At 42.3% G+C, this 26,306-nt stretch overlaps 1 protein-coding gene and 1 pseudogene across 1 annotated transcript; one reads left to right on the top strand and one right to left on the bottom strand.

Annotated features, from left to right (window-relative positions):
* Positions 1 to 783: 783 nt before the first annotated feature.
* Positions 784 to 12,999, bottom strand: LOC133900891 (uncharacterized; annotated as a pseudogene).
* Positions 13,000 to 21,302: 8,303 nt separating this feature from the next.
* On the top strand, positions 21,303 to 25,561 carry LOC133900448 (probable alkaline/neutral invertase F). Its single transcript, XM_062341599.1, has 5 exons — positions 21,303 to 21,466; positions 21,920 to 22,323; positions 22,910 to 23,341; positions 23,822 to 24,380; positions 25,011 to 25,561. The coding sequence occupies exons 2-5, from the start codon at positions 21,955 to 21,957 to the stop codon at positions 25,304 to 25,306; spliced, it is 1,656 nt and encodes a 551-aa protein (XP_062197583.1). The 5' UTR covers positions 21,303 to 21,466; positions 21,920 to 21,954; the 3' UTR covers positions 25,307 to 25,561.
* Positions 25,562 to 26,306: the final 745 nt, after the last annotated feature.

Here is a 26,306-nt window from a genome sequence, read left to right on the forward strand (position 1 = left end):
GAATGTATATTGGGCATCTGCTTTGTGTGTGCTCCTGTGTCGAAAGTAAACAGAAGGATGAAATTCGGAGAAAGCATGCAAATTGCAAAGGAAACAAATTTAGTCAAGGCCCGTTTGGAACAATTCGTAGGAACAGTTTCGAAAATAATTCGTAGGAACTAGTATGGCAATTTCGATTTTTTTTTGGAGGAAGCAGATTGTTCTTTTTCTTAAAAAAGCAGTAACTATTTCGTAGACTACACAAAAATTGCACAAGGATTGCGGCTGTTTACGGTTTCAAACTGATGCCATTTGCGACATAGACCGGACGCTCATGTTGGCACTTGACAGGAACCTGAAAATGACGCGCTAACAAATTCTGGGCAAGACTTTGTGAGGCAACTCTCCGACAAGGATGGGGAGATGGGTTGAAGCTTGGATAGCGTCGCCATCACCATTCTCCTCTTCGCCATTGTAGAATGAAGACGCCGTCCCAGGTTTGTGAAAGCTGAGACTTCAATTATTCCCTAACCTGCCGACAGAGTGGCAGCTCCAGATCCAAAAGCAGCAGCTGGACCGCTCCCATTGTCAGGTGCAGGACAGATCAACAGGATTTGAGATTTTGAGCATGCTCTTCGATCACAAGCAACAGTCTGTCTTCAACATCTTGTGTCCTTTTCGTTCCCGCGCTCGCCGATGTGAAGAATAGAATGGTTAGGTAAAACATGCCAGGTTGCGCATCTGCGAGAGCGTGAACAACAGCGCACAAGCTCGAGGAAAACTATTCTTTGATGGAGAATCAACTGAAAGGAAATGAATATTGCCATCACAAGCATTTTATAATGTGGAGCATCACACAATGGATGAGGAGAGAAATAGTTCCACATGATTTAACATATGTTCACATGTGCTTATTATCACTAATCCTACATAAAGGTGAATGAAAGAGCCCTGGAGCCTTGTTCTTTGCTGTACAATTTGGTCATCCCTGGGAGATGGGCTTGAAGAAAGAGGACTAAAGGTTCAGCTTCTTCGCATGGTCAGGCCGATGGTGCTGGGCGCGACACATGAAACCATACCAGCAAATATCCCTGTTGACAGCATCAGGTGGAAGAAGCTGGAAAGGAAAACATCACAATTGCTATCGCAAGACTGATATGATCCATCAATAAAGGTGGCCGTGTTGTGGTGCTTGCAGATGTTTATACGAAATCATCTTTATAGATTTGTGCTTGACGTTTCCATTGTGTGCTGAATATGTGATTCAACTTAAACTGGAACCTAACCTTTTTTTCCTTTTTAATCAGACTGGAACCTAACTTGTAAACAATGAGCACAAATTTTAAGCATCTTATTTGTCAAAAGAAACATTTGCTATTCTAATCAGGGTACTTGACAATAGTTAGGTGGTTTGCACTGGCCTTTTTTGGCCAACTCAACCAGGTGTCCAGGATTGGAAATCAAAACAACTCATTTATCTATATATGTCCTTTTAAGTGAGGAGACTACAGTTCACCCAGCCTCTAATTCATATCAGTCCATGGATGATTTAGAACAATATTGAGTTCGTGGCAATTCAAGCAGTGAAGCACAACATTTAACAAAATTCTCTAGGAACACAGGAATGCTAAGGGGGAAAAACACTAATAAGCCAGTTACGTTCAGAAATTTGTTGCACGAAATAATATATCAGATAACTCCAACTGGACAACTGGTAACCATGCTATTGTATACCAACCACCTGGTCCACCATTTACCAATTTGGCAATTTCTATAAAATACCGATCGTGCATTCAGCACCATGCACCTCACCTTTGAACGTTATATTTAGATGATTGTAAATAGTTTTAGTTGGCGAAGAAATTTTGGAATATATAGTAGCCATTTGTAGAAATCATGGTCTGTATGTCAGATCTGTTCATGGGCAGCCTGGCCCAGCCTAATTTTCTATGCTCGGGACAGGGGCTTCTGATAAAAATATGCATAATGTTTAATATATTTTTGTGCATAATTTCAATTATAAATAATATTTCTTCCAAAAAAAGAAAAACATTATTTTTGGCGTTGGGTTGGTATCCAGGTTCAGCCATGTCAGGCCGGTTTGGACCTGGCTTTTCAGTGCCAGCCTTGGTAAGGCCAGCCACACGATTCGAACAGGTCTAGTATCAAATCAAATAAATTCCCCAACAAAATAAACATCTCATTACAAAATTTTACACTACCTTAGCATAAAACCTTCACAAGCAAAAGAATTTGATTGGGAAGTTATTAGTAGCCATGTGTAGTATACATACATTTCTGGGCATTGATACGCGGAACCAGTACACCAGGAAATCAATGAACTTGCTGTAGCAATGGCTGCATTCATTTAAAGTCAACAAAATGAAGAAAGGCAGCAACATGAAATTGACAAACTGTTCTTCTGAACTCAGAGAGAGTAATTACATGCAAATATATGTCTTGGAAGTAATTGCATCCACATTATTCAGTTGCAACCTTGAGCGATCTACATGGAACAAGAATAGCAAATCAGTCAAAAAGCGAGGCGTATTCAGCAAAACACAAGTAACTTAAGGTCTAGTACGTAAACCAAGTGCCAAATGCTTCCAAAGGAGAATTTTCCTTTCCATATAGCGAAGAAAGTTATAGTCATGAATATTATTTATAAATTACTGTCATTCCCAAGATAATCTACCAGTACTTAATATCTTAGAAGGATCTCACAAGTCATATTAGATCTAGGCAACACAAACTGTAATATGTAGTATGTGACCAAATGTCCCAGTATTACAGTAACGTAGCAACACATGAATAACTATACTGAGAATTACGACCTTGCTCGAACAGGATCTGATCTATAGAACTGCACCGCTGCATCCTTGACTAACTGTACCGAGCATTTATGTCTACACCTTACAACTACAGTGGAGAATAAGCAAAGTAAAGAATCTGGTATAACCCATGAAGGCATGAAGGATATATGTGTTATGATCGGAAATACTTATAGTAGGCGCAGACGGCAGGCGGCAGGAAATCAAAGTAGTATCTAAGTTACCATATTTATATTTAAATAAATAAGCATAGTTAGATTGAGAGAAGGCAATATAATCAGATAAGGGAGGATTAGTTGAGATTGAGTTAGGAGACCGAATTGTAATAGGATTAGAATCTGTTCGGCTGGGACTCTATTTATTGAGCAGCCAATACATGAAAGAGGCAAGGAATAGATTAATCTAATTCTCACCTCAAGTTCTCTGATATCTCATCTCTGCTTCCAATCAGCCGACGCCTTGGCGTCTTCATATTCTTCACCACGGGCAGGAAGCCGGCAAGAGACAGACCGGCCACCTCTCACTCATATCCTCTTCGGTCGCTGTCGCAAGGACGTGACAACTTGGTATCAGAGACACCACCATCCATGGGCTTCGGGGCCGATCACGACCAGTTCAAGAAACTCCTCGCCGAACAGCAGGAGCTGCTGCGCAATGAGTTTCAAACAAGCGTCACCAACATCCAGTCCACCCTGACCGATGTCACCACGGCATTAACCGGTGTGATGAACAGGCTGACGTGACAACTTGGTATCAGAGACACCACCATCGATGGGCTTCGGGGCCGATCACGACCAGTTCAAGAAACTCCTCGCTGAACAGCAGGAGCTGCTGCGCAATGAGTTTCAAACAAGCGTCACCAACATCCAGTCCACCCTGACCGATGTCACCACGGCATTAACCGGTGTGATGAACAGGCTGACGCGATTGGAACAGGCGAAGAGCGTGGAAGTATCAGGCATCGCGGACGAGTCAGCCAATGGCTCCCGATTAGATGGCACCGAACCGCCAGTGATCACCGATGATGCTACTCAGACCATGGCTGCTTCAATTGTGAGGAAGACACCGGGTGACAGGGCTATTCTAGACGGTCCTGGAATATTACAGAACCCGGGCTCGGCGTCTCGTGGCACCAACCTTCCGCCCACGCAACTGCCTGTGGACCGACTACGGTCTTCTCACCGAGATCAAGACGATTACACAGAGGGCGTTTCGGGTGGCATACCCAAGTTTTTCAAGCTGGATTTTCCTAAATATGATGGCAAAGATGATCCTCTTCCGTGGCTCAATCGTTGCGAGATGTTCTTCCGTGGCCAACAAACGGAAGAACGCCATAAGGTGTGGCTTGCATCTTTCAATATGGAAGACGACGCTCATCACTGGTACGCCCATCTGGAACGTGTTCGCGGCGAGCCACCGTGGCCGGAATTTCGGAAGCTTTGCAATACACGTTTCGGGCCACCCATTCGAAGCAATCCACTTGGAGAACTCTGACTTCTACGTCAAACAGGATCTGTTAATGACTACCAATGTCGCTTCTTGGCCCTGCTAAGTCGTGCCGACCCTTTGACAGAGACAAGAGAGGCAATTTTTCACATCTGGCCTTGCTGATGAGATTCGTATAGATGTTGAGCTCCAAGACCCTCTAGACCTCGAGCACGCCATGAGTTTGGCCCGTGCCTATGAGAAGAAGGCGACGCGTTCTGGCCGCGGTGCGAGCGCGCGCATGCCATCACGCGGCGTCCCTTTGCCTGTCCCAGGTGCCTGTCCCAGGTGCGGCGTCGACACTATCCACAGGCGAAGGCGCGCACCTCCAGCGGCCGATCAAGCGACTGACGCCTTCTGAGATGGCGGAACGTCGCCGCTTGGGTCTTTGTTTCAATTGTGACGACAAGTTCACGCGTGGCCACCGGTGTGCCCACCTCTTCTACGTCGAGCTCGATGACACCACGGTGGATGACAGTATCAACGACGATCACGAGGAGGCAGCAGACGAACCACGCATCTCCCTTTACGCGGTGGCGGGTGTCCAGTCCGCAGGCACCGTCTGTCTATGGGTCACTTTGGGCAGTCAAGCGCTGCTGGCACTGGTGGATTCAAGATCTTCTCAGAACTTTATACGCGACAAGGTGGCAGTACGTCTGGGGCTGCATCTCCAAACTGTGAGCACGGGCTTGTGCGTGACCGTGGCCAACGGTGATCAGCTTCGCGCCACAGGTGTTTGCCGATCCCTATCAATTGGCGTTGGACAGGAGGTGTTTCAGCTGGATTGTTTTGCAGTGCCCCTTGGAGGCTATGATTTGATCCTTGAAACACGTTGGTTGCGCTCCCTTGGGCCAATATTGTGGGATTTCAACAAACTAACAATATCTTGTGTTCTCAACGGTCGGCGGGCAACTTGGCGAGGGGTGCCTGGAACGGAGCCTACTATTTTCACTATTCATTAGGAGGGCAGTATTATGGAGTGTTTACTTACAGAGTTCGCAGCTTTGTTCAATGAACCATCTGGTTTACCGCCGACGCGCATACATGATCACCGCATTCACCTCTACGATGGAGTAATGCCGGTTGCGGTGCGACCATATAGATACCCTCAGCTCCAGAATGATGAGTTGGAACGCCAGTGTGCCGACATGCTCACTCAAGGCCTTATACGCCTCAGTACTTCGGCCTTTTCTTCACCAGTTCTTTTGGTTAAGAAACGCGATGGTTCATGGCATTTTTGTGTCGATTATAGGGCCCTCAATGCCATAACAATCAAGGATAAATTTCCTATCCCAGTGGTTGAGGAATTGTTGGACGAACTTCGTGGAGCATGCTATTTCACCAAATTGGATCTTCGCAGTGACTATCATCAAGTTCGCATGCATGTAGCTGATGTGGAAAAAACAGAATTCCGAACTCATCAAGGTCATTACGAATTTTTGGTAATGCCGTTTGGTCTAACGAACGCACCGGCAACATTTCAAGCACTCATGAATGACATCCTTTGCCGGTATCTTCATCGTTTTGTTCTTGTCTTTTTTTGATGATATCTTAATTTATAGTTGTTCATGGGCTGATCATTTGCGCCATGTCCGAGTGGTCCTGGAGACGTTGCGCCAACACAATCTGTTTCTCAAGAAATCCAAGTGCCTTTTTGGGGTTTCATCGGTTTCTTATTTGGGGCATGTCGTGACTGCGAACGGCGTAGCTATGGAAAGTCAGAAGGTTCATGCCGTGAAAGAATGGCCCGAACCAAAGTCGATCCGTACGCTCCATGGTTTTTTGGGCCTGGCCGGTTATTATCGCCGTTTTATTCAGAATTACGGCACCATTGCAGCTCCTCTTACGCAACTTCTGAAGAAAGACCAGTTTGCTTGGACAGAGGTAGCCTCTAAGGCGTTTATCGCGCTAAAAAGTGCGCTATCTTCAGCCCCAGTACTACAATTACCAGATTTCCGTCGCACTTTCATAGTTGAATGCGATGCTTCAGGTTCCGGCATTGGTGCCGTATTACATCAAGCATCTGGCCCAGTGGCGTTTTTCAGCAAGGCTTTGACGCCACGACACGCAGGATTAGCAGCTTATGAGCGTGAACTCATCGGGTTGGCACACGCTATCAGACATTGGCGACCTTATCTTTGGGGTCGACACTTTATAGTAAAAACAGATCATTATAGTTTGAAATTCCTTCTTGATCAGCGGCTTTCGACAATCCCTCAACATCGTTGGATAAGTAAATTGTTGGGATTTGATTTTGAGGTGGAATATAAACCTGGCGCTACCAATACAGTGGCTGATGCACTTTCTCGCCGTGATGCTGAAACTCTGGTGGCAAATGCTATATCATCACCTACATTCGTATTATGGGATGATCTTCGGCAAGAATTAGAGGCTGACACAGAATTACATCATCTCCGTGAAGATGTTCTTGCTGGCAAGAAAGGGCCGGCTTGGGAAGTCTGTGATGGATTGGTCACCATTGGTCGCCGTATTTTTGTACCGGCTCACTCCTTAATTTTGCAACTGTTGGAACAAGCTCATTCTACAGGCCATGAAGGCGTTCAACGGACTCTTCATCGTCTTCGTGCGGATTTTCAGATCCCAGGGAACAAGAAGCTAGTGCAAAATTTTGTAAGGGACTGTTCAGTGTGCCAAAGAAACAAAACTGATCATCTTCATCCAGCTGGATTACTGCAGTCCTTGCCGGTTCCATCACAGATATGGAGTGATATAGCCATAGACTTCGTGGAAGGACTTCCGAAGATCAACAACAAATCTGTTATTCTTACGGTGATTGATCGGTATTCCAAATACGCTCATTTTATTCCATTGGGTCATCCTTACACAGCAATTTCAGTGGCTAAGGCATTCTTTGATGAGGTAGTATGCTTGCATGGGTTTCCGAAGTCGATTGGTAGTGATCGTGATCCTATTTTCACAAGCAATTTGTGGAAAGAGCTCTTTCGTCTCTCAGGTACTCGTTTACATATGAGCTCTGCATTTCATCCGCAGAGTGACGGTCAATCAGAAGCTGCAAATAAAGTAATCATCATGTATCTTCGCTGTTTGACGGGGAATCGGCCAAAACAATGGCTTCGATGGTTGCCTTGGGCTGAGTATTGTTACAATACAGCATATCATTCCAGCCTTCGTGACACTCCGTTTCAAATTGTGTATGGTCGTTCTCCTACTCTCCGTGCATATGATAAGGGCGAAGCTAAAATACCAGCTGTGGAGCAATCCTTACTGGAACGGGATGAGTTCCTAGCTGATGTTAGGGAACGGCTTCTCCAGGCACAAGAGCATGCTAAACAATATTATGATGTCAAACACACAGATGTAGCATTTGGTGTTGGAGATTGGGTATGGTTGAAGATTCTTCATCGGCCTGCTGCTTTAATACAGGCGTCAAAAGGAAAGCTTACCCCCCGTTTCTATGGTCCCTTTCAGGTATTAGCTCGTATTGGTGATGTGGCCTATCGCATTCGACTGCCAGAAGGAGCAAAAATCCATGATGTGTTTCATGTGGGCGTCCTTAAAAAAATTTATGGCCAACCACCGCAGGGCGTCCCTCAGTTGCCACCAATACTTAATGGTCGAGCATTGCCTACACCAGCTCTAATTGTTTGCAGTCGCCTTGCTAGAGGAATTTGGCAGATTTTGGTCCGATGGCAAGGTCAAGATGCTTCCAATGCAACTTGGGAAGATGTGGAGTCGTTTAAGCAGCGCTATCCAAATTTTCAGCTTGAGGACGAGCTGTTTCCGAAGGAGGGGAGAGATGTTATGATCGGAAATACTTATAGTAGGTGCAGACGGCAGGCGACAGGAAATCAAAGTAGTATCTAAGTTACCATATTTATATTTAAATAAATAAGCATAGTTAGATTGAGAGAAGGCAATATAATCAGATAAGGGAGGATTAGTTGAGATTGAGTTAGGAGACCGAATTGTAATAGGATTAGAATCTATTCGGCTGGGACTCTATTTAATGAGCAGCCAATACATGAAAGAGGCAAGGAATAGATTAATCTAATTCTCACCTCAAGTTCTCTGATATCTCATCTCTGCTTCCAATCAGCCGACGCCTTGGCGTCTTCATATTCTTCACCACGGGCAGGAAGCCGGCAAGAGAAAGACCGGCCACCTCTCACTCATATCCTCTTCGGTTGCTGTCGCAAGGACGTGACAATATGCAGTCAATATGTCTAATTTCATACCCCTGCTGTTTTCCTTTCAAAAAAATATTTCTAATTGCATATTTCTAATGTGGATAATTAATAAAAAATCACCATAATTGAGGAGAGCATGACAGTTGTGACTACAAGAGCAAAGAGATTTTGGAGGCCATTGGAGAGATCAAAATACTAGTAGTTCAGCCAATGAGAGCATCACTGATGATGCATTACAACTGTACCATAACTGAAAGAGCAAATTGCGATGCAATATCCTTTTGCCATGTCAAGGGACAATTGAAGTTTATAATATGTATTCTTTCACAATTATCAGTCCATCACATGCGCATGAAAAAAGTAACTGCAAAAATATGGAAGGTTACCAAGTTCCCTGTTCTCATTGATATCCACTCTGAGATTACAGCTTGCAATGTTTTGCCTGATTGCTGTATGCATCTTTCTGTAATCTAAAAAAGGAGAAACCACAATGTATGAAACTACAATCTAGGCCATAGGACAATAATGGATATGATTATGGCAGAATATTCCTACATCTTTTTCATATGGATTGCCCCCATGAACTGTGCCAGGAAGTCTGGAGATATGGTGCTGAGAAATCTGCAACATTATGCAGTATGCATGTAAAAACATTGCAAGCTCTGTGTATGATGATAAAAATGCAATATGGGGCCTACAAGATTAGATTACAATGACTTGAATTCACTCCTTCACCAATAAGCCCCACAAAATGCTCTATCACACCCCAGACCTGCAACATATGTTTAGAGTTCGGCACCAGTAAAGTTAAAAGAATGCCAGGGACAGCTAACATCATAAACTTTGGTAGGAAAAAAGGTGCAATCAAACTACCCATGGCGATTGCTAACTTTTAAACTAATTAAGGTCCAACACATCAGTAAGTCAGGAATAATATGAAACCTAAAAAAGGTACAGCCAAGAATAATACAAAGCATTAAATCTCCATTTCACAATCATGGAACCACTTAGGGCTTGTTTAGTTGGACTGGGATCTAGGCCCTTCCTGGCCCATGAAACAAGGCCTTATTAGTGTTAAATAACTGATCACATGGACAACGTTGGGTTATAGTTCTCGTAAATAACTAGAGAAGAAAATATTATCATAATTGGCACTTGCATTTTTGTGGTATACTGATGTTAGATCTGGCTGGTATCATCCCTCCACATCTGTTGCATTGCAAGTGCGCAGCTCGTGGACTGCATCTAAATCCACCAAATTCGTTGCCTGAAATACTATTTTCATTTGAGGAGCATGTACAAAAAAAGTAAACAAACTTTCCAAGAAGCATGTAGACATGCAAGGCTGTATCGAAATCTCAATCAGTTATGTTACTAGGAGATAAAAAGGTATGTTTTGCCTTCACTTTTGTAGAAGAACACAAAAGCTACCTCATTTACCACATCAACGCAAGGATAATGAACTCACTTCAAAGTTCGAACTCATGTAACGCATAGCCTGAACATAACATCATGAAAAACTGACAGTGGAAATATTTCTAACTTCTGAAACCTGATGGATGGTCTTCACTCCATTTTTCAATTAATTTAAGACATACGAACAACCAAAATAGGATTCATATGTTAACAGCTGCCATATGCTGATCAAAAATCGTAATATAGTCATGAAGTGCAACTCATTAAATGCACGATATAAGAGCATATGGTATGATTGCATTCACAACTATTTGATGGATTAACAAGACTTAAGGTCACTGGATAGTAAGGCTTATTTAACCGTAGTAAAATACTCAAAGTGGAATTTTCACACTTACAACACTGAGGACATGACATATCAGGATTGTTGATTTCATCACTCGAATGTGACAAAGGGCGTTTCCTTGATTGATTTTTGCTGTTTCCCCAAAATCTAAGGAATCAAATAACACATCAACCACAATTTAGTATATTGGGGCCAGACCATATAAATAACAGAAAAAATATAAGTGTAGAATAGATAAATAGCAAAAATCCATAAATTCAGTAGGTTGTGCAAGTAATAATTGACAGATGCTACTCATGTTTGCTCTAATAATGAGACATTTTAGATATCAGACAAATCAACCTCGGAACGTTATGACAAAAATATGCATGCATGGTATGCCCGCTGGTGAATTGATTCAATTCAACATGCCAGGTAAAGTTTGGACCCTGCAGGTCTCATCTTCTATTAATCAACTCAACAAAATGTAAATTTGCAACTGCTTCACTCCTATTTCTATTCAAAGTAACAATTTGCGCTATCAAACTTCAAATGATGAGTCCAGGGACTAGAATTAATGTCAGCTTGACTAGGAAAAAAACTACAAATAGATTTCATAACAAAGCTCAAGAAGCTTCATTGTATATATGTGCATCATCGTGACATGGACCTTGATTGTCTATATTTAGAATTTTAGATACTGAAAATCGAGCAGCTTAACCATAAAGCCTTGAAAAGTTCAGAAGTTATCATCACTATAAAATTAAAAAACTGTGTCAGTGATTAGTTAAAAAGCAATTGAGGTAGGCGTTTTGTGAAATAAAACTGGGATATTTGAAGATCTAAAATACATAAAACACCAGAATTTTGATGTTTCACTAAGTGATATGAGTGTAAGAATATACTCCCTCCATTTCACAATATAAGGCCTTTTACTCGGGATTCTCGTTCTCCGTTTTACAATACAAGTCCATGGAAGAAAACAAGGGTGTAGTTATTGCTATATTTCCACTCACTACCCCTACTTTAATGGTGTTAAAGAGGTTAGGCGGTTATAGCATTCCATTTAACATGGGCACATGTGGTCATTTGCCATCAACATGTCCTTAGACTTATAGCCTCTTTGGTCTGTGTGAATGTCGGCTATAGACTTAAATTGTGAAACAAAGGGAGTAAGCCATACTAGTAGGCTGGTTGATGCATTTATAAACAGTAGGGACCAATAGTTATCTTGGTAAGCTTTCGAACTCACAATATTAGATTCAACCAAGGCATATGACTCTAACAATGCAATCTCCTCATCAGACCTCTCTAGTGACGAAAAAGCTTGCAATTAGCCTACAAAAAGCTTAGATGCAAAGAAATCTAGCAGTTGTAAAATACCAGTTTTAAAAACATTATTAAGGATCAAACAACAAATTCATAAGCAGCAAACATCATGCCTCTTCAATATTGTGTAGGAAGTGATTCCTTCCAACCGATTGAACTAACGTCCTACATTGTGAGCATGCAGCGCTCTGTTTTTTATCACGGGATACTTGAAGACGTTCTTAACCATTCTGATAAGCAGCCATTGCTTAAATAAAAATGGCAGAATCAGAACCAAGAATTGCAGAGAAGCCTAGAGTAGCAAGGAAAATTAACAAATGTACCAGAAGTTGTGGAGGCATGGAGCAACAATAACAACATCATGCCACAAATTCAGCCATATGCTGCATTTTGCATTCTCAATATCTAGTACAATCTTACATCATCATTTAGCTAGAAGTTAGTAACTTGAAATCAAGTCTCAAGATGATCCTTATTCATGAATATTAATTTTCAAAAGAACACCTTGATATTATTCTTGTCATGGTCCTTTGCAGCTGTTATTTCAAAGGAATACGCTAAATGCCCTGGAAGCAAAAATGTCGAATATCTAACTATGAGGTATATGCGCATAAGGAGTACATCATATACAGACATGGTATATACGACTTATATTCAGCAACTTCAGATATCACGGAACCGAATCAGCAGTACCTAATACACCCGGAATCAAGAAAGTAGATACCGAAAAGGTTTAGATTGGTTACCCAACCCGATACGACGTGTATTCAAAACAGATATATCTACTTAGACGTTAAGGAAGACAACTCACTGTCGACTACGGCTGGATAGGAGTCGGTACATGCAAGCAAGTGCTAGACATAACACACCATTCCATCATTTAAGATAGAAAAAGTAGCTCAACGCGATCAATTAAGGTATGAAGAACCACACACACAGGTACCAAAGTAACCAATCTTACACGACACGGCGCCAAAAGTAAAACCACCTAAAACTCTCATCTTTCCCACAATGCGCACTCCAAGAACACAGAGAGGATCAAGCGCAGGTAGTACCTCAGATTCCGAATGGTCGCGGAGGACGCGTCTCCGCCACGCCTAATCTCGCACCACGCGAGCTCCTCCCCGCCGGCGGGGGTGACCAGGGAACAGACCACGGCATCGCACCACGCGAGCTCCTCCCCGCCGGCGGAATCGGCGGGCACTGCTAGGAATGGACGTGCCCAATAAACAAACCAACAGAATCAAGAAACCGTGAAGATGAAGAAACCCATGAGGGCTCGGGGAGGGGAGAGCCGGCCAACCTACCTAGCTTTGCCCAGACGGTGGAGGCGGACGGGGAGGACGCGGAGGTGGAGCACTCGCCGGCGTCCATGGCGGAGGGCAGGACCGACGTGCGTGCAGCGCAGGGGAGGGGGCGAAGAGAGGCTTCTCGTTGGGGTTTTCCGTTGCAGCGCAGGGTGTAATTTGGGTCGTGGTGGTTCCCATTTCGCGGGCTCGTGGGTCAACAAGTTGACTGCGCCAAATGGGCCGGGTCGGGTCGGGCCGACTTGCGACCCATGCGACCTCTAGAATAGAAAAACTCGGCCAATGCAGCTGGAATGCCTTGTCCAACGAGCGGGCCAAATCTGCTCGTATCGTCGTGACACGCGTCATTTTTGTTTTTTATTTTAAAAAAGATGAGGATTTTTTATCTATACTCTTATAAAATATACAAGTTATGACAGATCTGTTCGATCTCTAACGTCCACCTAAGTTGATCAAACGGTCATCATACAAAATTAGACTCTGTTTGTCCTCTCAAACATATATTTAATTTCTTATTATTTACCTTCCATATATATACGTCCAATATTTGATTTCCATACAATTCAAAAATACATTTATTTTTTTATTATTTATCTTTGATACTTAAATGTCTAATATTTGCATTCTATACATTCACCGCTAGGTCGCACTTCGGCTATAATGCCGAGTTTTTACAGATGGTGTGTTGCCTCCTGCACTTCGCATACCGCATTGTCTTTCTAGAGAGGGTGCACTACTACTTGCACGTCGTCTTCGTCGCGCTATCTTTACACTAATGTATTATGCGATAATTATTTTCATTCTCTCACTAATCAGTCATCATCTTGATCCTGCTCTTAGCGTTGCTACGCTAACTCTTGGCAATATGATCCCCTCCAATATCCTATTTAGATACTCGTCATTCTTCTCCCTCCTAAAATTATGTGATCATATTATAAATTTCGTGTATGCAAAATTTTCTTTTATAACGTTATTTTTTTACTCTTTCAGATTGTTATAGGCTAAATTGATTTCACTATATGGAACACGCATGCAGTTAATAGTTTTTGAAATTAGCAGACAGTCTAAACAAAGCAATGAAGGAATCTAAATTGAAAATCGATTTTATGAATAATTGCCCGGTAAATATTTGGAAATTCCTATACAACCGATTACAGTTTAAGGCTTCTGCTAGATTTTCATAAATACAGCAGTGAACGGTGTTTAACTTTCTCTGGAATTGGAGTACACATCCTTGATCGTTACAGAAACGGGATTGTTCGACTAGTGTGCAAGCATGCAGATTAAGGCCGTGACAGATTGAAAAACAAGTCAACTATCACCGGTTCGGATTGGACAAAAATCTTATCCGATCCTTTCACTTGGGAGCAAAATTCTTGGCGATTGCAATCAAATTCTTTCTCCTCTTTGATTTTTTTTTTCCTTTTCTGGTCGTAGCAGCCAGCACCAACTCCGAGGGAGGACTAGCAGCCTATGGTCTTTGCCACGTCGGATTTCGTTGGTCAAACTCCTACGCCGCCTGCCGGTGGTTCAGCTTGAACAATTTCGAGGAAATTTCCTCCTAAAAAGGTTCCAAAGAAAATATGATAACTTTTTTGTCACCCTTATCGTCGTGCCTACTGTCTTTTGATTCTCAACAAATCAATGAGCTAGTAATAACTCAAACTATAACATGAATATTAGTGATACTAAATCTACTTACCGTGGTTGCTAGTCATCTTTTTCACGGGGAATGTTCATTAGATAATTTATCTTTAACATTTCTGGAAAGACGGCGCGGCAAGTTTTAACCGAGTTCTACACGTTTTGAAAACCTGACCACAGTTTATGAAAGTGTCATGACCTCAAGATACTAGTTGGGCGCGGGTTAAGGAGAGACGCTCATCTCCAATTGGACGGTGATGGAACATTCAAGTTTTGGAAGTTAGAAGCTTCTGTTAATTTCATTTGTGTTAGTTGTCAGACAGTTACAGTACCTAATTTTACTTTTACCGTGTTGTAATTCAGACTAAGTTACTAGCTGGGGATATTTTCCAGGGGAGAGGTAGACAAGGGGAATCATCTAACCATTTGCTTGTAACAGAACCACAGAAACCATGGATGGGGAATGAATTCTTCGTTGGGTTCTTCCTCCCTTCCTCTGTTCCTCGTCTGATTTTCTCTGTTCTTCGTTGGGTCCTTTCTCCAGTGATGCGTGATCCTCTTTTGGTTCAGCTCGAGTTCGATCGGGTCTGACAAATTGGTACCAGAGCTTTGCGATTCTTGGACCTTAGCAACGATTCGGATCATCGGTGAGGGTTGTCCAACAATTGTTTGGGCATAAAATTCCGGGAACCGAGTTCGATTCGCTTGCGGTGAAGAAGGAGGTGAGTTGGATTCAGACTTGGGTTGCCTGATTCTTCCGGGTAGTAAAATCCCTCGGTCGATCTCCAGCTCCGGTGGCGGTAGATTCGTGGTGCAGATCTAAGTTGGGGAGGAACAATCCGAACTGCATTTGCTCCATACTGACAACATGACGCGTACCACCAAGACGGCGGCAGCAGCATCTGCAGCTTCGGCAGCAGCGGGTGGGGCTTCATCATCTGCAGTGATTGTTAATCCTGAGGATTTGGCGACGCTGGATGGCTCTAGCATCGGCTTCGTGGAAACCATGCATGATGAGGTACTCGATTTGAAATCCCGGCTTGGAAATGTTGAGCTCCATCTCTCAGATATGCGTGAAATGATCCACAATATCCAAACAGCTATGTTAGATAGGCCACACGGTTCTAAGGATGATGTTGATCAAGTGGGCGTTAGAGATTCTGAACTTGAGGAAGTCGTTGAGGTTCTGACCAAGGATAAAGGGGTGACACGGGCAACAGCAGTCAGACCTTGCCTGAATCTGTTGCTAACCCACACCACCCACCCCAAGGCTATGTATATACTGAAATTCCACTTAAATCTGCTCCACTTATCACAGACCATGAGTTTGAGCATGACAGGACCACTCAATTGCATCATCCACAAGTGAATCGCCCAAGCAACACTTCATATATACCTCCTCATGCTAGAGGCCTTGAATTTCAGAAACATAGTCAGGGTTACCCAACTGACAAGTATAGTCAGAAACTCAATGACAACATTTTCAGTCTTTCTATCTCTAGGCCAAAGATTGACTTTCCTTCTTTCAATGGTGACAACCCGGTGGGGTGGACTAGACAGTGTGAGAGGTATTTTGATTTAGCATCTGTTCCTCAGGAATTGTGGGTGTCACCTGCAACATTACACTGTTCTGGAAGGGCTGAGCACTGGTGGCATAGTTTGAGGATGTCAGCAAAACACATGAGATGGGTTCAGTTCTGCTCACTTGTTTGCAATCGTTTTTCTGAACACAGTATGTTTGATATAGTAGAGGTGTTTCATTCACTCTCACAAGAAACAAGTGTATCTGCCTATATAGATAAATTTGAAGAGCTGATGGCAGTGATGCAGAGACAACATCCTGGACTTCAAGAGGACTATTACATTAGATGCTTTATTAAAGGGCTTAAAGATCAGATTAAACATTACCTAAAGCCTCACAAGCCACATAGTATGATTGATGCTTATGGAATTGCAAGAGATTTGGAAAGAGCTGTTCTGAGTAGGAAATCTGGTTTTGTGGGTACTCACTCTAGCAGCAAACCCTCATTCACTCCCTCACTGAGCCAGAGAAATATTGTACCAGCAGCTAAATCGGAAGTGATCCCAAAAGCTGAAAGGCTTCCAGCTATTAATACTAGACCTAAGGAGCCAGGAACATGCTGGAAATGTTCTGCCCCTTGGACACCAAAATATAAACTGAAATGCAAGTTTTACCAATCCTCTACTCATGCTATAATTATGGGGCCAGATGAAATTCAACAACAGGTGGCTGAATTGGAAGATGACCAAGCCTATGATATGGAATTGCAGCAGCAAACCAATCCTGAATTGATGCAAATCTCCAAGCATGCAGTGTCTGGTACAAAAACTGTAGCCACGTTCTGTCTACCATTGACTGTGAGGGGCAAAAGAGCCATTGCATTGGTGGATAGTGGGAGTACTCACAGCTTCATGGATGTCACTTTTGCCAGTAAGTCTGGATGTCAAATTCAGCATACAGAATTACAAGCAGTCACTGTTGCTGGTGGGGGTGAATTACATTCTGGAGGGCACATTCCTCATTGCTTCTATCTGATCTACAAGGAGCAATTTTCTAGCTCCTTCCAATTGCTTCAGCTTAATAGCTATGATATCATTTTAGGATGTGATTGGATATACAGTCATAGCCCTATTGGTATTGATCTCAAAGAAAGACTTCTAACAATTACTAAGGAAGGAAGCAAAAAGGTGTGTTTCACTGACTGTTATAAAGATGGGTGTGGCAGTGAACTACCAGCTCAAAAATTTGGCAAGCTGTTGTGCAAGGGAGTCGTGGGATATGTGTTCCATATCAAGATGGACAATGCCAGTAATACAGTAGAAGGCATACACAAAAGGGAACTGGATGAGATCCTGGAAAAATTCAGTAAAGTGTTTGCTGAACCTGAGGAGTTACCTCCTGATAGGAAATGTGTTCATTCAATCCCTTTGAAATCTGGCAGTCAACCACCAAGCTTGAGACCATACAGGATGCCTCACCATCAAAAGGATGAGGTAGAGAAACAAGTGAAACAGATGATAGAACAAGGAATTATTAGACCTAGTGAGAGCCCATATTCTTCTCCCTCTATTTTGGCTAGGAAAAAAGATGGATCATGGAGGTTTTGTGTTGACTACAGGCAGCTAAATGACCTGACAATAAAGAACAGATTCCCTATACCTGTCATAGATGATCTATTTGATGAATTGCATGGGGCCAAATACTTTTCAAAACTAGATCTCAGATCAGGGTTTCATCAGATTCCTATGAAGGAAGAGGACATCCATAAAACAGCATTTAGAACACACTTTGGACATTTTGAGTTTTTGGTAATGCCATTTGGGCTTACAAATGCTCCAGCCACTTTCCAGGCCATGATGAACACTATCTTTGCTGACCTACTCAGGAAGTTCGTACTCATCTTCTTTGACGACATCTTGGTGTATAGTCCAAATTGGCAGGAACACAAGAAGCATCTGAATATTGTGCTTCAAGTACTGATGGAAAATAGGCTGTCAGCAAAGAAGAGCAAGTGTGTTTTCGGGGTGCAACAAATTGAGTACTTGGGTCATATAATTCATGGGGGAGGACTTTCTACAGATCAAACAAAAATCGAAGCTGTTGAAAAGTGGCCAATTCCAAAGATCGTGACTGAACTCAGAGGGTTCCTTGGTTTGGCTGGGTACTACAGGAGATTTGTCAAGGGTTTTGGAGAAATATGTAGGCCAATGCACGACATGTTAAAAAAGAATTCCTTCCAGTGGAGTGCTGAACAAACACATGCTTTTGAGGAGGTGAAAAGAAGGCTAATTACTGCTCCAGTTCTTGCCTTGCCAAATTTTAACATACCATTTATTTTGGAGACTGATGCTAGTGGGAGTGGTATTGGGGCAGTGCTGATGCAAGAGGGCCGACCAATTGCATACTTCTGTAGAGCTCTGGGCCCCAGATTAGCTACCATGTCTACTTATGATAAGGAGGCCCTAGCCATCTTGGAGTCAGTTAAAAGGTGGAAGCATTATCTCCTGGGATCAAGGCTCATCATTAGAACTGATCAAAGGAGTCTAAAATTCATCACTGAGCAGAAAATTTCTGAGGGAATCCAGCACAAATTGATGTTAAAACTTTTGCAATTGGACTATTCCATTGAGTACAAGAAAGGCAAGGAGAATAAAGCTACTGATGCTTTATCTCGAATTGACCACCAGTGCATGGCTATCACTGTGATTCAGCCTTTGTGGATTCAGGAAGTGACTAACAGCTATACTAATGATACCCACTGCCAGCAACTTCTGGCACAACTTACTTTAGCACCTGATGTTGAATCTGGATATACTCTCCATTCTGGAGTCATTCGATATAAGGGCAGGATTCATATTGGCAAAGACGCTGCTGTACAAGGTAATATTATCAAGGCATTACACACATATGCAATTGGAGGACACTCTGGTATTGCAGCCACTTACCAAAGGGTAAAAAGAATCTTTCATTGGGTTGGACTCAAAAAGTCAGTTGAGGAATACGTTACAACATGCCCTATATGTCAAAGAGCTAAAAGTGAGCATTGTCTCTACCCCGGGCTGCTTGAGCCACTACAGCTGCCTGACATGGCTTGGACACACATTACCATGGACTTCATCGAAGGGTTACCTAAATCTAGTGGCAAGGATGTGATTTTGGTTGTGGTGGATAGGTTTACAAAATATTCACACTTCATTCCATTGACACATCCATTCACAGCTCTCACTGTTGCTCAGCTATTTATAGATAACATTTTCAGACTCCATGGCATGCCCACTTGTATTGTGTCTGACAGGGACAGAATTTTCTTGAGTGATTTATGGCAGTCAATGTTCAAGGCCTTGAATATATCATTGAGATTCAGCTCTGCATATCATCCCCAGAGTGATGGACAAACGAAAAGGGTGAATCAATGCTTGGAGAGCTATTTGAGATGCATGACCTTTATTGAGCCTAGAAGATGGTGTAGCTGGTTGCCATTGTCAGAATGGTGGTACAACACCAATTACCACACATCTCTGAAGTGCACTCCATTTCAAGCACTCTATGGTTACCCTCCTCCTCTCATCAGTGAAGTTGCCATCCCAGGTCCTGAAGCTCCTGCAAGGGATTTCTTGGTTGAAAAACAACACTTGATTCACCAGCTCAAAGACAACTTGGCACAAGCTCAAGCTAGAATGAAGAAGTATGCTGATTTGAGGCGTACTGAAAGGGAATTTAATGTGGGCGATATGGTTTATCTCAAGATGCAACCCTATAGACAAACAGCATTTGGCTTGCGAGGTTCGCTGAAATTGGCAACTAAATACTATGGTCCATTCTTAGTCTTGCAAAGAATTGGTAAAGTGGCTTATAAGCTCCAACTTCCTTCAACTGCACAAATTCATCCTGTTTTCCATGTCAGCCAGCTTAAAAGGCATTTGGGAGAACGGGCTGTTCCTAGTGAAGATTTACCACTTGTGGATGCTCATGGGCGTATTAAGATTACACCAGTTGCTGTCCTAGACACAAGAGCCATTCCAAGGAATGAAGAACCTGTCACGCAATGGTTGATTCAGTGGGAAAATATGCCTCCTGAAGATGCTACTTGGGAGGACAAAACATTCATCAAGACTTCCTTCCCAGCATTCTATTGGCGCACAATCAAGACATGGTGGCCGGACGTCCAGATTCTAGACCACGCTACTGAAGCTTGAGGACAAGCTGTTTCTTCAGAGGGAGGCATTGTCATGACCTCAAGATACTAGTTGGGCGCGGGTTAAGGAGAGACGCTCATCTCCAATTGGACGGTGATGGAACATTCAAGTTTTGGAAGTTAGAAGCTTCTGTTAATTTCATTTGTGTTAGTTGTCAGACAGTTACAGTACCTAATTTTACTTTTACCGTGTTGTAATTCAGACTAAGTTACTAGCTGGGGATATTTTCCGGGGGAGAGGTAGACAAGGGGAATCATCCAACCATTTGCTTGTAACAGAACCACAGAAACCATGGATGGGGAATGAATTCTTCGCTGGGTTCTTCCTCCCTTCCTCTGTTCCTCGTCTGATTTTCTCTGTTCTTCGTTGGGTCCTTTCTCCAGTGATGCGTGATCCTCTTTTGGTTCAGCTCGAGTTCGATCGGGTCTGACAGAAAGCCTAGTTAAAAAATTTCTGAAGCAACTTCGATTTTCCCCATGCATCTAACCGATGCCAAGGGCTTGTTTGGAGACTAATATTTAGCAAGTATTGATACACATGTAGCCTCCAAAATACAAATAGATCGATAAACTTTCTTAAAATTTATACACGTTTATTCATGCATAAGTTTTAAATAGTTTATGATCGCGCAAATCTCACACGTGTGAGTCAAGAGCTGGTCGTGCGATGAACCAAGGTTCAGAAAATATCCCCGCCGATCCACATTCCTCATATGGCCTGTCAGGCAGGATGCCTTCTTACTCAATACTTCAACAGTGGCCATGTATAAGCTAAAGTAAAGTTTTCTTTTTGTTAATACTTATACATGTTTATCTTTATTTATAAACTTGCTTAAAACTCCCAAAATTCGAGTTGGAAGTTTTAAATAGTGACCATGTACAAGCTAAAGTAAAGGTTTTTGGTAATACTTATATACGTGTATCTTTATTTATAAACTTGCTAAAAACTTCCAAAATTCGAGTTGGAAGTTTTAGGAAAGCTTTTATGCATATATTTCATTTGGATAAGGTGAATACATTTGGATAAAGTTTTAGGAAAGTTTTTTTGGTCTTTTTAAGGCCCGGCCCGGAGCCCAGCTGTTGAACACCTCTATTTCTTCCCCAATTTTTGGAGGCTGTCCATCCCCACCACCCTGCGCGCCACCTCGATCTAGATCCAGCCATCCTCTCTTCCTTCCCCTGCAGGCGTCGTCGTCGTCCTCACGGCCCCGCGGACGCCACTGCCGTGGAGTGGAGATCCATCCGGCTCTTCTTTCGATCGTTGGTACGGACGCCCTGCCTTTCTTGGACGGGCATGCTGTTTCGTTCTTCTTTGCCGCTAATCCAAATCTTTCGTTTTCGAATGGATGCTCCGATCCATCCTGTTGCTCGCGGATTCGTCTGCTGCGCGGTGGAGTGGCGGTATCAGTTTGTTCTCCAAATTTTGTTGGGGCGTTCACTTGAAACCCAATGCCCCACGCTAAGCCCGCGCCTGGTAGTGGCGTGTAGCAAGCAACAAGATAAAGTCATTTCATTGCCAATCCAGTTTGTGAATTGTACTCTGTTTCTCTGTGGAAAAACATCCATCTTTATACCACAATGTTATCATTGTCAGCAACACGATCTTTCTTACAATGAAATGTTTACAGGTTTCTCCTGTAGGATATTCTTGCATGAACGATTTGATCAGAAATTGGTGCTAGCATGAACCCTGAACTGATACTGGTTTCTCCTGTAGGATCTGATCTTACCAGGACAATTTGATCACAAATTATGAGCATGAAGAGAGTGTCGTCGCGCGTCTCCCTTGCCTCGGAGGCAGAGATCAATCTTGATCTCTCGCGTTTGATTATCGACAAGCCGAGATTCACACTGGAGCGGAAGAGGTCGTTCGATGAGCAGTCGTGGAGCGAGCTCTCCCACCGGCAGAATGACGGCTTTGATAGCGTATTGCAATCGCCTGCATTCCCCTCTGGTTTTGACTCGCCGTTCTCAATGGGGACACATTTTGGTGGTCCGCACCCCCTTGTGAACGAAGCGTGGGAGGCACTAAGAAAATCAGTAGTGTATTTCCGCGGTCAACCGGTTGGTACAATTGCTGCTACAGATCATGCCTCTGAGGAGGTGCTCAATTATGATCAGGTAAAAATTCAGTTTCTGAAAGCAGAAGAACCTTAAATTTTTAGCATTCTGATTACTATTATTTAGACATGTTAGAAGTCACTACCCAAAATATGTCAGGTTACCTGGTGATTTCCCTCGTTAGGTCTCTATATAATACTCGACATGCTATACTTTGATCCAGTTGATGAAATCCACTAGATTTTCTTTTAGCTTCATAATGCCATGACCTTTCAGGCTATTATGTAACATGCATGTCATAATATTTTATCAAGAAATAAAATGCTTTCCCTCTATTGCCCCCTATATAAAGGTATTGTACTGTAACTAGCACTGAATAATACCTTTTTCATTTTGTCACTGGCATGATATGACCTCGTTGTCTTTACTAGCAATTGCAACAAGATTTTAACTTCTGTTCTGTATTTTCCGAGATGAATTGATAAAATGGCCTTCTTGTAATCTGTTGTCATGGGACATGATGGCTTTGGGATATTTGATTGCTTTCAATCTGGGATTCTCTTATATTTTTAATTCGTGATTATTTCTCCTTAAATGTTTAATATCTGATGCTGTGCTACTGTTGATTTTCCCCTTACAATTGCAGGTTTTTGTTAGGGATTTCGTTCCGAGTGCATTGGCTTTTCTAATGAACAACGAGACTGATATAGTGAAGAACTTTCTCTTAAAAACTCTTCACCTTCAGAGCTCAGAGAAAATGGTTGATCGGTTCAAGCTCGGAGCAGGAGCAATGCCTGCAAGTTTCAAGGTGGACCGTAATCGAAACAGAAACACTGAAACCTTAGTTGCTGATTTTGGTGAGAGTGCAATCGGCAGGGTGGCACCAGTGGACTCTGGATTTTGGTGGATTATTCTCCTTCGGGCATATACAAAGTATACCGGGGATGTTAGTTTGTCAGAATCACCTGACTGCCAGAAGTGCATGAGGTTGATACTGAATCTTTGCTTATCTGAGGGATTTGATACTTTTCCAACGCTGCTCTGCACAGATGGCTGCTCAATGATAGATCGTCGAATGGTAGGAGCATTTCATCTTGATCTGATTCGTATTTAGATGCATATCCTTTAAAGCAGTACAATTCGTATAAGGTAGTGATGGGATTGGGTGGTTCTGCATGTTCTGAGATGATTATGCGGTCACGCCTTGTTTTCAAACAAAAACTTTGAGAGGGATAGCATTATCTTGGTCAGCACAACCTGATCGGGTGGTAATGCATGGTTATCATAATTTTCAAATATGATGATTTTTAAGTTTTTTTAATGGTAGTATAGACTATAGATGCACACATTCTTCTACTACATAAAATCGAATTTAGAGACAATGGGGGCGAAGCAATCTGTAGAACTAGAAACAGATAGTACTGGAAAAAAGGCAATATGTAGTACAGTATTACAAGTTTTCTTGTTGCTTGTTTACTGTTGATTTACATTTTGATTGGAAATGAAGATTCCATAATTACACGATTATAGTTACATACCAAATTATTGCTATTTTCAGGGTATATATGGTTATCCCATTGAGATCCAAGCCCTATTCTATATGGCATTAAGATGTGCTCTCCAAATGCTTAAGCCAGATGGTGAAGGGAAGGAGTTCATAGAAAAGATAGGGCAACGGCTACATGCACTAACCTACCACATGAGGAATTACTTCTGGCTAGATTTTCACCAGCTGAATAACATATACAGATACAAAACAGAAGAATATTCCCACACTGCTGTTAATAAGTTTAATGTCATACCGGATTCAATCCCTGATTGGGTGTTTGATTTCATGCCATGCCGAGGAGGCTACTTTCTTGGTAATGTCAGCCCTGCTATGATGGACTTCCGGTGGTTTGCCCTTGGCAATTGCATTGCCATTATATCATCTCTAGCTACTCCAGAGCAATCAGTGGCTATAATGGATCTGATTGAGGAGCGGTGGGACGAGCTAGTAGGTGAGATGCCTCTGAAGATATGCTATCCTGCTATCGAGAATCACGAGTGGAGAATTGTTACTGGCTGCGACCCTAAGAACACCCGGTGGAGTTACCACAATGGTGGATCATGGCCAGGTATTGTTTTCCTTTGCAGTGTGTGTTTTTGAAGATTTGGGCTAGCAACCTTTACTATGAAAAATTCTCGAAAAAAGACTAGTCATCTCTACACTATGTGTTGCATAGTGATTCGATGAATGTCCTAGATCCTGACATATGTTACTTGATTTGTATTCCTGTTCAATTCTGGAGTGAATTATTTTTCCAGAATGAGAATTACAAGTCATCATAACATGATAAAAAATGTTTAAACTAAAGTTTATTGTGAAACTGACAACATAATGGTATTGTGTATTCAGCCCATCTGAAAACTTCTTTGGTCTAACAATCTTTGATAACCATGTCTTCTTCTATAAGATCCTTGTACTTGCCATGTTACTTCTAGAAAAGGCACTTGTAATTCTCTTAGAACAAGGTTGTCTGTGTAATTCTGAATTACTCTTTTTATGCTTTCGTCTAAATGAGCAGAGTGGGGAAAGTGTTTCACTGCTTCCTGATGCCTTTAGGAGTTGAGATGTGGCTATATACAAAATTACAAATGTGGATTTAATCTTTGTGCTGTTGCTAGCTGCAGCTACAACCAAACTCACAACTATTCTATTCGTCACAGCCTATGGATTTCACATTCACTTTATTTTTCATATGCAGTTCTTCTGTGGCTGCTGACAGCAGCCTGCATCAAGACTGGGCGGCCTCAGATGGCAAAACGTGCTATTGAGCTCACCGAGACAAGGTTGCTCAAGGACGGCTGGCCCGAGTACTACGATGGCAAGCTGGGAAGATACATAGGTAAGCAGGCCAGGAAGTTCCAGACCTGGTCCATTGCCGGTTACCTCGTAGCCCGCATGATGCTGGAGGACCCATCAACGCTCATGATGATCTCCATGGAGGAGGACCGTCCTGTAAAGCCGACGATGCGGCGGTCGGCATCATGGAATGCCTGAATGTGTGGGTAGTTTTTCTGAAGAAAATTCAGTGACAAAGGTTATACGAATGATTTGTGGTTTGTTCAGGGTACAAAAGTTCAGCGTTGATTGTAGTTATACTCTGTCAGTTAGGACAGAAGTGTATACCATAGATGATCATAGGAGGTACACAAGATTTTGCACTCCTTTTGGTTTTGTCCCAAAAACAATACCGAGGTTCTATTAAGTTAAAACCTTGATTTTGGAATAACAAATCACTGTTCTCAGTTCTCATGGAATGCGTATGTTTCTTTTCTGCATTAATATTATCTCTGATAAGTGCAAGTATATTGGTGCCGTATTATAGGTCTCCTCATGTATTTACAAGTCATCTTGAGATGATTTAATAGACAACTCTTACAGTGGGTTATCTTTTCCGCTGTCTTATAGTAATTCCACACCCTTTTAATTTGTGTATGGAACAAATAAATATTGTGAGTCACATAGCAATGACAACTAGTACAATGGTTTGGAGTAGTCTCATAATTTTAAATTTTAGCTTACGAGATGGTTGCTTCGCGAAACAATTCTAGCATGCAAGAGTGGCGCCGCCAATATGGAAGGTTGCACTTCAACCAAATGTAACAAATATTGACCACATATGCTGCCTAGGCTCGAATATATGGTAAAAAATATGAAAGTAACCAAAATGCCATATAAATATATGAACTATTTTTTCTTATAAAATTTGCACGACTTGTTGAGACGTGACTTTATATTCAAATGTTGTTTTCATCTTTGTTTCACAGCTATATGTTAGAGCTTTCTTATGGTTCTTAGTTTAATTTTACTACTCCCTCCATTTCAAGATATAGGGCACGGTTTGCCCCGATGCGGTCTCCAAAACCAAGCTTTGACCATAAATTTCTTTTATATTATATTATTTGTAGCAACAAAATTATAGCAATAGAAAAATACTTTCGAATACAAATCTAATAGTAGCATTTATGCATCACAAATCTTACATATTGGTAGACTA

Source organism: Phragmites australis, chromosome 19 (genome assembly GCF_958298935.1).
Source record: "Phragmites australis chromosome 19, lpPhrAust1.1, whole genome shotgun sequence".
NCBI classification, from domain to species: domain Eukaryota; kingdom Viridiplantae; phylum Streptophyta; class Magnoliopsida; order Poales; family Poaceae; genus Phragmites; species Phragmites australis.

Bases quoted from the DNA above. Each gene is read 5' to 3' on its own strand.
- LOC133900448 (XM_062341599.1), top strand. From the start codon at position 21,955: ATGAGCATGAAGAGAGTGTCGTCGCGCGTCTCCCTTGCCTCGGAGGCA. The intron at 22,324-22,909 runs GTAAAAATTCAG...TTACAATTGCAG, and splicing joins AGGTGCTCAATTATGATCAG to GTTTTTGTTAGGGATTTCGT. The intron at 23,342-23,821 runs GTAGGAGCATTT...TGCTATTTTCAG, and splicing joins CAATGATAGATCGTCGAATG to GGTATATATGGTTATCCCAT.